This window comes from Passer domesticus, chromosome 1, assembly GCF_036417665.1.
Source record: "Passer domesticus isolate bPasDom1 chromosome 1, bPasDom1.hap1, whole genome shotgun sequence".
Lineage (NCBI taxonomy): Eukaryota > Metazoa > Chordata > Aves > Passeriformes > Passeridae > Passer > Passer domesticus.
In genome coordinates, this window is record NC_087474.1 from 100361971 (window position 1) to 100378415 (window position 16445).

The 16445-nt window shown below is 37.7% G+C and overlaps 1 protein-coding gene across 1 annotated transcript in view; it reads right to left on the reverse strand.

Moving 5' to 3' along the window:
- Positions 1 to 16445, reverse strand: part of AHRR (aryl hydrocarbon receptor repressor) — an 88790-nt gene that overhangs the window by 11340 nt on the left and 61005 nt on the right. Inside the window, exons 5-9 of the mRNA XM_064431312.1 lie at positions 6758 to 6847; positions 5343 to 5469; positions 3770 to 3903; positions 2157 to 2356; positions 357 to 475 (exon numbers count right to left, since the gene is read on the reverse strand). Of these exons, the coding sequence (XP_064287382.1) occupies positions 357 to 475; positions 2157 to 2356; positions 3770 to 3903; positions 5343 to 5469; positions 6758 to 6847 (670 nt within the window). The remainder of the gene's footprint in view (positions 1 to 356; positions 476 to 2156; positions 2357 to 3769; positions 3904 to 5342; positions 5470 to 6757; positions 6848 to 16445) is intronic.

Here is a 16445-nt window from a genome sequence, read left to right on the forward strand (position 1 = left end):
CATCAAAGAGGAATAGATTTTATTATTAATTATCAGGATTTTCATATAAACTTATTAAATTCAATGCTGCCACTTTCAGGCAAGCATACGTTGAGTATTCTTTTACTACCATTTATTTACTATTTACTATTTACCGTGATTGTTTATTTCTCTGTAAATTTTCTACCCACTCTGAAATCACAGAGTTATTCTGCACTATCTTTTGAGGTTGACAATTTTTTTTTGTATTTTTTAAAAGAAGAGGTGTTAGGGAGAAGAGGGAGAGAATTGGGAGCAAAACCTGAAAAACTTAGCAGGAGAAAAGAAAAGGTTCTTTTTCCATAAACTGTATATAATCTAGAAGTACTTAGCACTACCTTTGATTTGGTTTTCAGCAATCTGTAATGCATTAGTGAAGGCAGCACCTTCATGGTGATTGTTTCTTCCATATAATTCTGTTGCTTCACAAAGTCCTGAACTGCCTTTTGAACTGTAGCTGTAGAGGGGAGAAAACGTGGAAAATTCCTTGTCAGTGAATGACATCACAGTAGAGTCACAGACTCTAAAAGATATGACTTTCAAGCTGGTGGCCATTAGCAAAAGCATTTATTTTAAGTATACAGTAACTAGCACTAAATAATTATTTTTTTCCTGCATCATTTGGTTGCTCTAGCTAGTGTGTGACTGGAGTTCTGCATTCAATTAAGAGGAATAGTTATGTTTAGGAATATTCTGTTCATGACTTACTATATCTGGAAAAATAAATTTCATCTGGAATTGAGACAAATGCTGTGTATATTCTGCTCTTCCTATTCAAGTTACGTTCGAGGTACGTACATCACAGTGACCAGCAATGAATTTAAAAGCTGGCATAACTTCAATTTGCAATAAGCACCATATGATTTGGATGTATTTCTTCCAATCTTTAGTTGAAAATACTTGAATCAGGGCTTTAAAAGGGTGCACTGTCTGTAATACTGAATTACAAATGCTTCCTTGCATTAAGACTATAGGGGAAAGAAAAAAAAAAAAGACTGCTTAAATCTGCCCACCATCCTTGTCTACCATGCTTCAGGCCTGAACCTAAGGAAGCACTGAAGATAAATGGTTACTTCATTCTTGTCAGATCCTTGGCCACTGTCCAGTCAGGTAGTAAAGCATCTCTCTATTAGCAACTCAATTCTGACCATCAGTTAATTTCACCTGGGCCACTGGAAAAACTAGCAAATAGAAATGACTTTCCAACTCTATTCCAAAAGCCTGCATAGTCCACTATATCAGACTTCCAGCAATTTAGTTCTTCTCAAAAGGGTGTATGTACTAGAACCACATTATACATCTGGATAGTGAATCCACACATACACAAGCATAATCTAATTAAAAGCCAAAATATGGCACTGTCAGTGATACTGACAAACATTCTGCTTCACAGCAATAGAACTCATTACTGTAAGGTTATATGTAAGCAAATAAGGGAAAATACGATCCTAGCCCCAAACATCAACAAATTCTGCCATAGAAGAGTAACAAAAATAAGTGTTAGGAAGGAGATGAGTCTGAACACAATATGTCCTGATCTTTTGTGATTGCTACCAAATGATCACCCCCAAGCCATTTAGTGCAATTGTAATCTTACGTGTTCTTAAAACTTCAGTTGAAAGATAAATGCATACACCAAGTACAACTCATTAGACTCTTTGTGAGCACATCCCCTACACACACACATATTCAGCTTTCTAAAGTTTTCCTTTTCCTTTGTTACCAAAATGCCCAAGTTGAAATCATAGTGTTAGCAGAAGATACTGAAATTAGAAAACTTGCAGTAAAAATAGTTTTTCTTTTCCACTTTTACAGGTGGCTTACTTCATTGGTGACTTTTGAAGGTTAGAAAGATATCCTAATGTTCCATTTCTAATATCAAATTTTGTATATTGAAATATATTACTTAACAGGTATTATAAATAAAGTACAATATATTGCATCATCTTGCACTCTATTATGTTATATTATGGTAATTGTATTATATTTATTTTGTATTCAATAGTAAATCCAGATAAATTATTCACTTTTCTAAGAAAGAGTTTTAAAATTGAGAGATATTGAGCATAATTTGTGGTTTTTACATGCTTAATAGCCCATAATCTTCACTAAATACCAAAAGATTAATTTATAAATACTTTGTGTTTGCTGCTGCTGCATCATCAGCTTTGTGTTTTGTTCTCACAAGCAGGCTTTTCATCTTCATCTCTGTCACAGAAGGGAGGAGAAGTGGTACCACTATGCAGAATAAGGACAGCTGAGGTGGCAGTACTGTTCCTGATGAGGACTTCTTCCTTTGTCCAAAGAGGAACTTTAGTTTGCCTTGGAACTGCATTGTCTGGTATAAAGAAAACCAAAAGAAAACAAAAAAAACCAAACCAAACCAAAACAAAAAAAAAAACAACAACAACAAAAACAAACAAAACAAAACAAAAAAAATCCCCCACAAAAAAAGGCAAGAAAAAAAAGAAAAAACCCAACAACTTAAGTATTTAGTGTATAAACATTTAAAATACTAATACAACCTAGAGAGAGTGTCAGTTAATACCAAACCCAGTTTTGAATCAGCGATTAAAACTATGAATTTCATTTTCTTCATCTAATTTAAACCATGTCATTTCAGAGAGAAGGTGGGTGGAGGTAGCATCAACAGTAAGATGAGGCTTTTGAGGCTGGCTGAGAGTTTTTTCTCTCTTGTGTACTCAGCAATAAAAGTTCTGTGTTACATTCTATTTGCCAAAACGGGCCATGTACAGTGGTGCAAACAATTGTTTCCTCTGTACCCCACTGAAGCTGGAACCATTATTTTTCCATGCTCTGCTCTCTCCAGCAAGAGGATTTCTTAGTTTCTGTCCTCTTATTCTGCACTTTCTGTGGGAAGTATAAGGACTGGCACAACCCAAGGGTTGTGCAGACAGGTACCAAGGGGAAAAATAGGCCCAAGATGGCCACAAACAGAGTGCACAGCTTGGAAGGAACCATCCATCCCTGCCTCAAGCATCTGTGTAGTCAGAGATCGGGGTTCAAGTTAATAGCAAGCTGCTGCCTCTCAGTGAAAAATTAACTACCAAAAAAATGCCCAGTGAAAAATCAGCCCGTTTGAGTTAGGCATTTTCCAGAGCTACGAGATTAAAGCAGGGATGCAGAAATGATGGCTGTCAAGACCATAGCCTTCCAGCAAATGAGCATCTGAGACAGAACTTGCATTTCCCAGTCTCGTGCTGATTGTTTCATTTTCTCTGCACATGCTGGAGTTTTCCCTAAGCAGAAACAGCATTGGTCTTTACTAAGGAAATGGAGAAGAAGTGATTTCTAGAAATGAACCACTCCTAGTAGGATCATGCAAGAGACTCTCTAATTCTGGGTTTTATTATTAAAGGATTCTTCACAAAAGGAGACAACAGATAATTATTTTTCTTTCTCCTTAAAGCAAATACTTTGGGCTTAAATGTTAATTGTTGAAATTCAGACTTGCCACCCTTGCACTATGCCCAGTACAAATTGAAGACAGATCTTGTTGAAAATAAACATTTTTAAAGTCTTTCAGTTTCAAATATTACAACCTTCTTTTCTCCCATAATTCTTTACACATATTAATAATTATTCTAGGTGTTTCTTGTCAGTGGACAGCAAAAGAAAAGTGTATCCTGTCCATGGATTTCCACAATATTTATGTTGAAAAATTTTTCATATGAAGTAATTAAAGTTTATAATGTCATGCCTACAGTGATCTAAGTGAAGTTGTACTTACAAGGAATCCAGAAGTACTGTCCAACAAGCAGCGAACTCGACAGATGAAACAACGAGTTAAAAAGGAAGAATAATCTGTTGTCATGCTGTCATTCTCTTGTGCTTTGAACAATTTACTGAGAATATATTCTTCTCCTAGGAACAACAGTGGAGGCAACATATATCAGATCACACTAAGAAATAATGAAAATATTCTGTAGCAAATTGAGGAAGCTGTTACGGAAATTGCTAAAAATTACTTTATGGATGGGCGAATATTCAATGGTGTCATGTATGGATACATCTGCACATGCTCTAACAAAAGAAAAATTAAAGCTCTGCAATGGGATTCGGGTGAGTTTCTTCAGAAATTTGGACTTTATTTCCTGAGTTTTTGTGATTTTTAATGATGCAAAACAGGGTAACAGATGTTGCTGGTTTTGAGATCACAGATCACAGAAAATGCATTAGACAGGAGAACAAAATAATGAAAAATTACAATCGTAGAAAAAAAAACAGAACAAAAAAATGGACAGTAGATTATTAGCTAATGTTCAGGTGTTGCACGTCCTTGATTTTTTTGTACAAGTGCAGTTTTTTAAAATGTTTCCCAAAAGACACAAGTATTTATACAAAACTATGAACTCGAGACTTGAAGTTCTCCACAATATACATTAGGATGAAAATTCCAAATATTTGTAAATTTTATGGTTTGAAGTAGTAGTGCACGTTGTTTTGCTTGTTTCCTGCATACTTCCTACAAAATCTTTCAAAGCTCCTCAGATATTTATAAGACTCCTGTAAAACACAGAAACTGTTTTTCAGGAAATGCAAGAAATTCCACCAAAGTTTCACAACTGTGTTCCTGAGGACTTCATAGAGGTTTCTGAAGGATTTCTTGCAAGTTTCTCCCCTCTCACCTGGTGATTACACTTCCCAATTTATTTCCTCAATTACTACCTCACCTTCTGGTGAAATGCATAGATTTTGCTGGGATCAATCATTCTTTATAAGGTTAACAAACTCAACATGATTGTAAGTTCTGTAGTTGTGATTTCAGCTTAATAGCTCATGTAGGAGAAAATTTGAGGGAAGGCATGCAATTCCCATCCTAGGGAAGTATAGTCTCAGAGGAAAAGGTGCGTTGCTGAACCTATTTGCTCTTCAGAAGGCTCCTGACTACATCATTTTACATGGGAAAACAAATGGCAGAAAGTGATACTTCCATGGTGATTCTGTGCAGAAACCTTTTGCATCAATGAGAGGACTGTTGATGTCCTGATGTGTTGCCAACAAAATTTTGGCAGTATGAAGAACTGATGCTGCTCATTCTGAGCGTGTAAGAATACATGTGTAGGCACATTAGAGAAAAGCAAAGGAAACAACTTTGTAGCACCAGTGGCACACTCTACCTTATAAATGCCCAGGATCAGGAAGAAATGTCGTCTCCGAGACAATAACATAAATAAATGGCCACTATGCATCTTTCCAGTGAAGAATCTAACTGGAGATGATACTGATATGGGCATAGGTGGAATGCAATTCTACCTCTGTACAGTGGTGCCTATGTTTCCAATCAACGTGCACAATCCCACCTGTTTCTGACTGTAGTTGCTGTCCCGACATCTGGGGAGGATTCATGGCCCAGTGCAGTTGTCTACAGAAATCCTGGCGATCATCCACGTGAATGTAATCATATATGTTTTGGTGCATTACATCAGTCTGAAACAATTACAACAAGGAACGGTTAATTAGTAAGTGTAGTGGGGGCAGCCACTTATCTTTAGATTGATACTTTGCTTAAAATCATGGCAGGTGTAGGACACCTTCAGAGCAGCTTTAATGAGGAAAGTTGTTTCAAAGACCCCTACTTCTCAACATTTGCTTTTTCTCTTCACATCCTAAGATGATTCTTTCTATTCTTAACTCTTTTGTACATATGCAAATATGAGTAATACACACCCAACTGACAAGTGATGATTAGTGGCATCCCCCAGGGTTTATGCTGGGACAAAACCTCTTTAATTTTTTGACCAAGGAATCACGGGATAGAATGCACGCTCATCAGGTTTGCAGAGGGTACAAGCTGGGGAGGGCAAGGCGGCTCCTTGGTGGGCTGTAAAAATAGGTTGATAGGAACCTCAGGAAGGTCAGCAAAGGCAAATTTCTCTCTTAATTTTGGGTACCCCATGAAAAGAAAGATATTAGAAAGTCAAAATGAGCCCAGGAGAGTGCTACCAAGACTCTTAAGGGAGCTGGAGCACATCCAGGAAAGAAGAACAGCGTTTGCTCAGCCTTCAGAAGGGAAAACCACAGCAAGAATGTACTGCTGCCTACATCAACCAAATGAGCAGGGGAAGAGAAGACAAAGGCGGACTCTTCTCAGAAGTGAGAGGGCAAGAAGCAACAGACACAAGTGGCAACATGGGAAGGTGGGAATTAATAATAAGCGAAAAAAAGTTACAGTCTTGGTGGCTAAACACTGGAACACATCCTCCAGAGGGGTCATAGAAACTCAAAGATTGATCAGTCCTGCATCAACCTGCTCTAGCTCCATGTGATTTGAGCAGGAGGTTGGACTAGATGACCTCCAGAGGTCCTTTCCAACTGTGTGGTTCTGTTATTCTGTGACTTTAGAATATACTCATTACACACAAGACAACCATCTTGAAAAGAAAAGCAGCATCTTATATGGAAATTGAAAAGAAACTTCTAGCTAAATCTTAGTTTTATAATGGATCATGTTTCTGCTAACAAAAGCTTTATAAAAGGAAATTGAAAGAAATAAATCTTCACCTGTTGGATTGACAAGAAAAAAATTAGTCTGAGATGGCATAGTAAAATAACCTTATTTCAAGTGTATGTCTAATCAGCAGTCAAAGGTATGCAACATACAGTGCTGCATTTAAAAATAATAGCAGAAGTTATAATATTGACAGTACGTGTATTGACAAGAAAGTTAATACTATGTCAGTGGCTGGGTGTTCTTAGTAATTCTGAATATATTTACCTGATGAAACCCTAGATAGTCCACAATGGTCGATGACGCATAGAATATCATTCCATCTGCACTCACCACCAAGGCAAAACCATTCAGTGACTGAAAAAGGAAAATAAAATACTTTAAAAGATAATCAGAAGATAAAGAATAAAATTAGTATCAATGTAATCATTTTAAGAATATCCTGGAATGAAAAAACTCACTCTGCAAAAAGTTGGACACTAAATTCTTTCCTACCATGAAAAATTAATAACAACCTGGAACATGCTTTCTTTCTTTTCTAAAAAAGTTAAAATAGTTAATTAGAGTATAATGACCATATTATATTATTTGTTTATTGTCTGCATAATTATATTTGCTCATTCATTCATAGAATTAAAAGTTTAATAGCAAGTGTCAACTGCTTTATTTTTCCTTTTAATTTAAAACTGCACATTCCATAATAATTGCTTTGAATATGTATGCATTAATACATATAATATAATAATATCCAAAAGGAAAATTAAATACACGTGCTGTTTTAACTCTAAAACTGGATCTGTATTTTTTTGAATGGCTTTTTTTTTTAACTGCTATAAAAATACATACATAGCATAATTGCATAAATGCAATGAATATAAAATGTCAGTCCTCATGCTGCACAAGGACTGACTAATTCTGCCTCTCTTCCCTTGATAAAGGTCTGGTAACATATCTTTACTCCAGCAGTCTTGCACTCCAAGGCAGTCTAGATCCTTTCGTGTGGTGGTTTTGAGGTCTTTGAGATTACAGTTCAAAGAGCTGTTGCTGAAATACTGCTATATTATTATTATCCTTGCTTCACCTTACTCTCAATGTGCCTATTAATCCTGAGTTAATCCTGAAACACAGTGAGGACAGATTTTCAATTGCTCAGTAACCAGATACACTGACATATTTTTGTGAGCTTGGTTCTCTTTTTGGTTCCTAAATAAGGACCAGATTTCCAAGACTGCTTGAAAGCTGTTCCCACTGTGACAATGGTGGGCAGAATTTCAAGAGTTCAGTGCACAATAGACCGACCTCCTCAGAAGGTTTGGCTCCCATCGTAAATGTGGAGCACCTTTGGAAATGTGGCCCCGTGGGACCACACTTGGCCAGAGGCTCTGTGCCTTGAAGAACCTGTGAAACAATGACTTGAGAAAAGTAGTGGAGAGCCTTCAATGGCCGTAGCAGCAAGTGATTCCATTGGGTCAACACCAACCATAAGTCAATGCTAAGAACAGTCAATGACAAATCTTGTTTTGCTGCAGGTCAGCTCCATAGGTGCAGATCCTTTGCAGAGCAAGAGTGATCTCTGCCTTGTTGTGCCTGTGTTGAGTACTAGTTATCCTTGTCAACTCTTCGAGCACAAGAACTGCTCAACTGGTGTTATTTCCTGCTCTAAATAATGACCAAATTTGTCTCAGCACCTCACCAACCAGAAGATGGTGTGTCAAGATTTCTACATCTTCACATCTGCACCTCTCACTGCACTGAGAGGAACCTCCATGGATGGTATCTGTCATATACATTTCCAACATCAAATGGAGACAAGAAAGCATTTTTGTCATCTTGTCTCTTTGGTCTCGTCTTCAATGTTAGGAATTTTATTACATTTTGAATATCTGGCAGGCCTTTTAATTTGGATAGACTAAAATTTTCCATAAAGATAAGTGTGGGACACTTAAGGGAGCTCCCTTTTTTCTGTGCCCCTTACCAGGCACATTCTGAAAGACCTCGAGTCCTGACATCCATGAAACAGGACCAGGTAGAAATTAAGAACATTTTTTAAAAAATGAAAGAAATTTTCTTAATTAAATAAAAGTTCTCAAGCTATGCAAAGTAATACACCAATCCCTACCTTCATTGTTTAAGCTTCAAAGACCACAAGATCTGATTATTATCAAAGAATCCTGCACATTATCATGCTGAACATCCTTAAAATGTACCTTCTATTGTCCTGCAGGCAAGCTGGAGTTTTTCAGCCTGTGTAGGGATATCTGCCTTTGTCAATGATTGCTTGTATGAATCAAGAGATAAATTCATCTATTCAAAAAATTAGTCTTCTTCAGCATATTGCCACATACTCTTTAGGCCTAGACACATACATAAGAGATCAGTCTCTACCCTTATGAAGCAAGACTTGATCCCCCACAGTGGAAAGCGGGAAGGTTTTTCTTTACACACCTTTTTCCACAGAACTAGAGTCAGGCTGAACTAGGTGCAGCAGTTTCTGAAAACCGGAAAGGGAAATGGAGCCATGTGTATTTCCAGGGATTCAGATCCGTGTACTGGCAACTGTGAGGTTGGAGGAGGTATTAAGAAATAGGTGGGATGGAGGAAGAGGGAAGAAGAAGTGGAGGAAAAGTTCAGGGAGCCATGTGTTTAGGTTGAGCCAAAAACAAGTGTGGATTTGAAGCATGCATGTAAATGAAGGGATTTCCAAACTTCCCCTGTTTTGTTTTTGGTTTGTTCTCAAAATGCCGGTGTCCTCTCCTGAGGTTATATCTCTTCAATAAGCACCCCCTGGTTTTCACTACCCCAGCTGCAGACATCAGATGCTTTGCCCTGCAAGCAGGGAAAGCAAAATCCACTTTGGTGTAGAAACAACTTTTATGGAGCCACATGACTAAGCTGAGGATGAACACAAATTCCATGTCTCTAAATTCACTTCAGCTGGGAAACCTGCTGCTTCAGACACATTAAAAAAAGACAAGCTGGATATCAAGTAAAACTTTACACAAATGAGTCTCATCCACACCTGCAAATTCTTCTGCTTTGTCAGTATTACTCTAAACTGTAGTTCAGTGGTAAAACAGACATCTGTAACACAGAAGACTAGATAGAGTCAGAGCTGGGCTGGGATTTATACTTTTCTTATCTACTTACCACAGGTGGGGATAAGGAGGAGGGTGTTTGCTAGCACATTGCCCACTCCAAGTGGGTAATGGTCATTGCAAATCAGTAGGGAAATACCTTTTCCAACCTCTCAGATAAATATCTCAGGTACCAAATACAACTCCATACTGAAATCCTTTACAGTAACACTAAATAGATGTTTTTCCATTTTTCTGGCCAGAAGCCTAGTGACTTGTTAGACTGAGTAGGAGAGACAGCTTCAGTCCACAAGAATGAGTGAAAACTATTCCCAGCTTTTTTGTTCTAAGTTACCACATCTTACATTAAACATCACAACAAAGTATATGGCTCCACTTATGATTTTTAAACATTCTCTGTTATTGAAATAAAATTCTCAGCAATAGTTTTCTCTCATTCCCAGTGAAGAGGAGGTGTGCTGTGTCAGAACCACAGCAGCCATGTGTCTGGGAAATGGATAACCTGGAGACATGAAACAGGAAAGAGGACGTGGACCAGCCTCATACCTGCAGTTCTCACTCCCTAATGAAAACACTTTTGCCCTGAACACTGAGGGGACAGCACAGAGAAGTAAAGGCAGCTTCTCTCATTTCACTTTAATCCTCTCAGCAGAAATAATGGACAGCCTAATGGGGCTCTGGTATTTAGAGCAAGTGTATTTCAATCAGTACAGTCCACTTGCATACTAAAATATTTTTGCAATATTGCATATTCTTACATATGCACACATAGAAACAAACACATAAAGCTATTAGTATGGACCTTAAAACTTCTACGACAAAAAACAACTAACTTCAAATCTGAAAAAAATACATGGTTTTAAACTGCCATTTGGTAAACCATATGGATTCAATGACAGATGGAATTTCTAATCCAGGATAATAGCTGAAACATGTGAGACAGACTTAAGTATGTATTGTGAACATTTGTTTGTTTGTATTTGGCTTTTTAAAAACACTTACATGAGTTTTCTGCATTGTACTTAAAAAAATGAAATCATGTGGGACTTTTTTCCCAAATGAAAAATAAAAGAGAGCTTGGCACCAGATAGGGGACTGTGTTCTTTTAAAAAAACATGTACATCCAATTATGTACTCACGAAAAGCTGCACCTGCTACTGAAACAAAAAAACAATTAATCTGTCAGTTCAAAGAAAGTATGATATTATTCCGGTGCCTACAGTAGCTGTGAGATTAAAGTTATCAGTTCCTTCCATTAAGAAGTTTGTGAAACTTTATTAGTCAAGAGATTCTCTTTGGAAATGAAGGCAAATATTTTAAGGAAGATAGGACTTCCTTTGGCAAGATCCTTTATATATCCTGATTTTTTTTTCCTGGTCTCATAGCAGAAAACCAGCCAGAAAATACTTCAAAGATATTTTGTTCAAGGTCATGGCATAGTAAAAATAAGGAGGAGAAAAAAAAAAGAGAGAGAATGAGTTCCAATGCACATTTCTCTTATTACTCTTCCTTGAAATAAAGGAAAATTCACTAGCATTAGGTCTCCAGAGACCATGTTACTATGGCTACTAAAGTACAACAGTCAAGGCCTGCAGCCATGCCTTGCTTTGAACAGATTTTCGAGTCACGCAACTTGGGTACTAAATTTCCAGGGTCAGTTGGCTCACAGTTTATCTGGAACAGCTTCATTTAATAGTGGATCACTGGGTTTTTGCATCCTATGCGGGATGGGGCCATTTTCTGGTGATCTAAATAAGTAGCTATTTAAAAACTCTGGAAATTATATACTTGCTCGTATCTTATGAATATTAGGAGGAAAATGCAGACAGTTAATTGTGTCTTCTGTCTTAAACTGCATTGTTTAGTGAATAAGTATTTCTTTCCACTGGTGTTTTTAGGACTCATAGCTGCCCTTCTCAAAAATCCCTCTGAACCCCTGAGGTTCTCTTTATATTAAAAAAAAAAACAAACTCTTACAGAACCCTGAAGTAAAAAAAAAAAAAAAAAAGTAAAAAATAGCATAAAAGACTATTCAGAAATACTATATCTGGTGACATCAGAATATGGCCTTTGCTCAACAAGTACAGTATCTCTTAGGCCTCTGGACTGTCTATCTACAAAGCAACTTCAAAAGGAGTATTTCTGTGAGTAAGCACTATTTCGTGCAAAGGAGAGTGGCAGAATTGTTTTAGCATTCAGTTTTGATCAAGGGTTTGCGTGTACAGATTAAATTTCAGGCAAAAGAAACAAAACAGAAGACAAATTTCCATCATTTGAGCCAGCGAAGGAAGTAGTAGCTGAAGTCTACAAACATGGAGTTATATGGGAAGCCTTTCAGAGAGAAAGGGCTCAATCTGATAAACTGGTTTTCATAGACAGAAGAAATTTTTATTTTCAAATACAAAAAAAATATGTATGTATGATCATTATGTGCCTTTCACTCCTCCTGTCACCCTAAATAAAACAAAGTTCATGTTCCTGCCTGTGTGCTTGACCCTGAATATCACTTCAGGCTTCTTTCAGTATGGAAACCCAGCATCTAGTGCTGTACTACCAAGGCCAACATTTTCAACAATCATTCACAATGCCAGACAGATTTGAGTCCTGGCCCTCCCATTTACTGTCAGAGGGAACAGCTGGGCCATCTGAAAGGCACAAATGATTGTGAATCATTCAGCTGGTGACATTTCTTATTATTCCATTTTTCAATATCCCATCACTTCCACGAAGGAATTAGGGAAACCTTGGAGATGCTTGTTTATATAACGTGTCTTCAGTCTAGCAAGGGAGCTGGAACGCTGGGTCTCGTCAAGAGGCAGCAGTCGAAACTGGCCTCCTGGAAATCAGCTAGGAAAATGTAAGTCATTGGGCTCCGGTAATTGTGAGCTATAAACTTTCAAGAAAACATAGTAGCTCCCTGGAGGGTGAGATTGCAATGTGTGCACACATGTAAACACATTTTAAACCATGGTGATGTTTTTTATATGCTTGATATGTAATAAGTATTGGACACTACCAAGAGCAACTTTGCCTTTGAAGTTGTTTTGAATGCACGACGCAAAACTGCAAATGCAGTTTTCCTTCCATTATACATTCCTTCCAAACTAAGCTTTTGTAACAAAGCTTGCTTAGTCTGTGTCAAGTCCTTGGAGTAGGGCCTCTCTTTGTTAACATATACATGAATTTCTGGTCCCCAATGAACCTGGCGCCTCAAAACCAACTACTCTGCCCAAGATGGGGCTAAGAAACAAGGGCTGAAGCATCAGTTGACTTTGTTTGTGCAGAAAGTTGATGTGGTGCATACTAGAAAGGAATGCATCTACCTTAAGTCCAGTTTTTTCCACACGTACTAAGCACAGGAAAAGAGAATACAGACCATGTTTCCAGAGAAGAGCAGTACTGATGACTACTAGCTTAAAGATAGGTTAAGGAAGGCTTTGTGGATGCAAAAATGAATTCATGGGTGACACTGAACACCTCAGTCCAAATTTGTTATATGGCATGCTTTACCATTTAGGCTTTCATATGGGAAGCAAGAATATGAATGCTACCTGAGGTTAATGGATGGTGTACGAGTACTGAAGACTACTTAAAATAATATAAAGAAGAATGTCTAAATTATTAATTCTAAAATTGTTGGGGCAAAGCACATTTTATTTATTAATACATAGCTAGAGATACGATGTTTGCTAGATAGTTAGTGAGTATGTGGATGACTAACATGTCATTTACCTTAGCAATTATCATGAAAGGATACCAAATTACAACATAATCATTATAATCTATTTCTTTAGCCTCCTCATTAATCATGATGTTGAATTTAAAATTGTGCTCTACTAGTAATGGAATCCTCCTGTCAATGCTCTTTCACAAATACTATGCCCTGGACTACTCTTGGAAATAGAAACCATCTTTATATTGATTCATGCAGTTTCTCATTTCACTTCCTCAAAAGCAGATGTTGTATTCACAGATGGAAGCAAAGCTGGGGCAATATCTTCAGTGCAAGTTCAGCTCTTCGTCCTTTCTGAATTCTGCAGCTGCTCTGAGCTTTTCAGTCTTCTCTTCAACAATTTCAATATAGAAAATGCAAGCCTGATTAATTCCATTTGAGAAGACTCAAAATGAAGCATTCATTACTCACTACTCTGCACTTGTAATAACAAATTTAGTTAGGTAGACTTTGAAATAACAAATGTAGTAAGATTAGACATTATCTTTCACAGAAACAAGTTACTGAAAAGAGTCTCAAATAATATTTATCCAACATGTTGGACAATTAGACATATGTAAGTACCAAGTGTCTGGATTTTTTTTCAGTGTTATTTACATGTAAGTGCATCGAGTCCTGAATAGAGGAAGCCGTCATAATATTCCATCCACAGCTGACTTTTATTTGTACTTGCAAACTGTTAATGAGGATGAATGGCAGACATCTCTTTCTGTAAGGAATCAAAACCTAAAAGAGACAATGTTGCAGCCTATATACTGAAAACAGAATGTTATGTCCTAATTTCACAGCACTCCATTTTTCTGTGTATTTAGCACTATATATCACATTTTCTAACATGAAAATATTTCAGGGAGTGGGAAGAATAGCAAAACAATCTGTATTTCACATTCTGTTTGATAATATATATAAAAGGTTAAACCAGCCTTTTAAAGCACTATTTCAGGTCAGTAGAATTTTCAGGGAGAGTGGCGTCTCTGAAATTGACTCTGGGAACACTTTTACTTCGCAAGTTATCATCTTATGCATGTTTTTTATGCTGTAACTATCCTGTATCAAACACACCCCATCCCATTCTGACAGCAAGAGTGAATCCTGCTATAAAGGCATTGTGCTGACCCAGAGAGGTAGGCAGTATTTTCTCTAATCAAGATATTAAGTGGATGATGGTGGATCTTATGGAGAGGGATAAGGATAGAAAATTAGAGACAACTCCTCTAACCAGCAGTAATGACTGCAAATGTTAGGCTGCGTTATAGACTAAATGAATCTTTCTTCAAGTCTCCTCTGCAAGCCCCTGCTTTGGTTTAAGCATTTAAGTTTTATTAACTAAAGCAGACAAAAAGTGAAAGTGGAATGTATTCAATATTTCTAGTAAAATACGTAGGATTTTTTACGAAACCTCCATAACAAAATCACTGCAAATTTGCAAAAGCTCTCAAGACTGGACAGTCTAGCCTAGACCTGCTTTCTTGCTCATCACTTCATCTTATTGAGAAGATGGCAAGTCTGCAGCTCGTGAGCTTTTCTGAATTGAGAGTGAGGAATATACTGACAGCAAGTGGCATCTGTGAATACAGTTTAGGCTGCTCATTTATAATTTCACTTCTGCCAGTTGAAGACAAGTTGAACAATGTATGATTGCAATTATTTTAAGTGTATATCTGCTTCTTCTATGTTTTGGGTTGTTTTTGGGGTTTTTTTCGCAATACATGACTATGACATCTTCAAAAAAGCTTCCTGAAAAGCAAATGCAGAAATTGGTATGAAACAAACAGTGTGTTATGAATACCTTTGTTGCCTGAATGCAAGAAGTCAGTTCTAGTAGCAGATTAAGTCCTGGTGCATCTGTACAATGCAGGGCTCAGATACAGACACCAAACCTATTGACTGGTGGAAATAGTTGTCAAGGATTAGCTCTGAAGTCAGTGAGAGGAAAAAAAACTAACAGAGCTGAAATGGGAGAATATGTTTTGTTGAGGAGGAAGTTATGTGGCCACTGGACTGTCTCCAAGAGGCACCGAAATAGCCTGAGCAGAAACAGAGGAAGCGGCTGTGAAAAGTGAGCTCGGGTGGAGTTGGCTGTGATGAACAGTCTGGAGACAGCAACAGCAGCCTCAGATTCAGAGCTGCATCTGTGCCCAAAGCTTATTGATTCTTCACCTTAACGCTATGGACGGACAGCTGCTCTGGTCACTGGTACAACTACAATTTCTCAGCCAGCCCAGCTCGTATGACAGCAGGTTTGCCTGTCTCCTGGCAAATGGAAGACACTTTTCCTGATGCTAGCACCAACAAGAGGATGATAGCTGTCTCTCCTCACCACACACCTGCACTGACTGCCTGCTCCTCCTGCTCTGTCATACTGAACACAGGCTGCCTGTCCTTATTTTCCAATCCACTCCCAGTTTTCTCCCTCTCAACTGCAATCTGTAATTTTGTGTTGGAGAAGAGAAATACTAACTCTCATCAGCCCAACATGTCACGAAATCTGAAAAGAAGCACTTACTGGCATTTTCCCATTTGCAAAAAGGCTCCACAACAAGCCTCTACAGAAGTACCTATTTCTCCTCTTCAAATCCCTCCATAAATCTCTTGCAAAAGTCCTGGCAAAAGTCAAGCTTCTCAGACATTATGTGTACTGGCAATTGTGGTAACCATTTTGTTCATTATTTCCACACAATTTTGCCCATCAAAATCCATCTTCTATCACTTTTCTCATAATTAGGCTGAAAATCTGAAGGGAGGGGATAACAGGATTTTGTTTTTCTCTGTTCCACTGTCAAGTTGGATGGTGCCACCTCCTGTATTTCAGAAACCTCAGCACTGTGGCAGCATCATGATTGTTGCACTCATAACAGTGGCATTAAGGACTGGAGGAGAGAGTAAATGGAATTTAGCAGTCATGGCTTTTCTATCCAGATTTGTTAGAGAAGAAGAAAAAAAAAAAAGAAAGGAATAAGCGAGAACATTAGTTATTTGTCTAAAGGGCAAGAGAAGGGATGTTTTTTTGCACAGAGCTGTGGCCATGCCAAATTTCAAGTCTGGATTTTAGAAATATGCCTATTTGAAAAGAAAGAAAAAAGGGACCAGGGCCTCTGAAGTGTTCCTTTGTGTTATGCCTACGCCT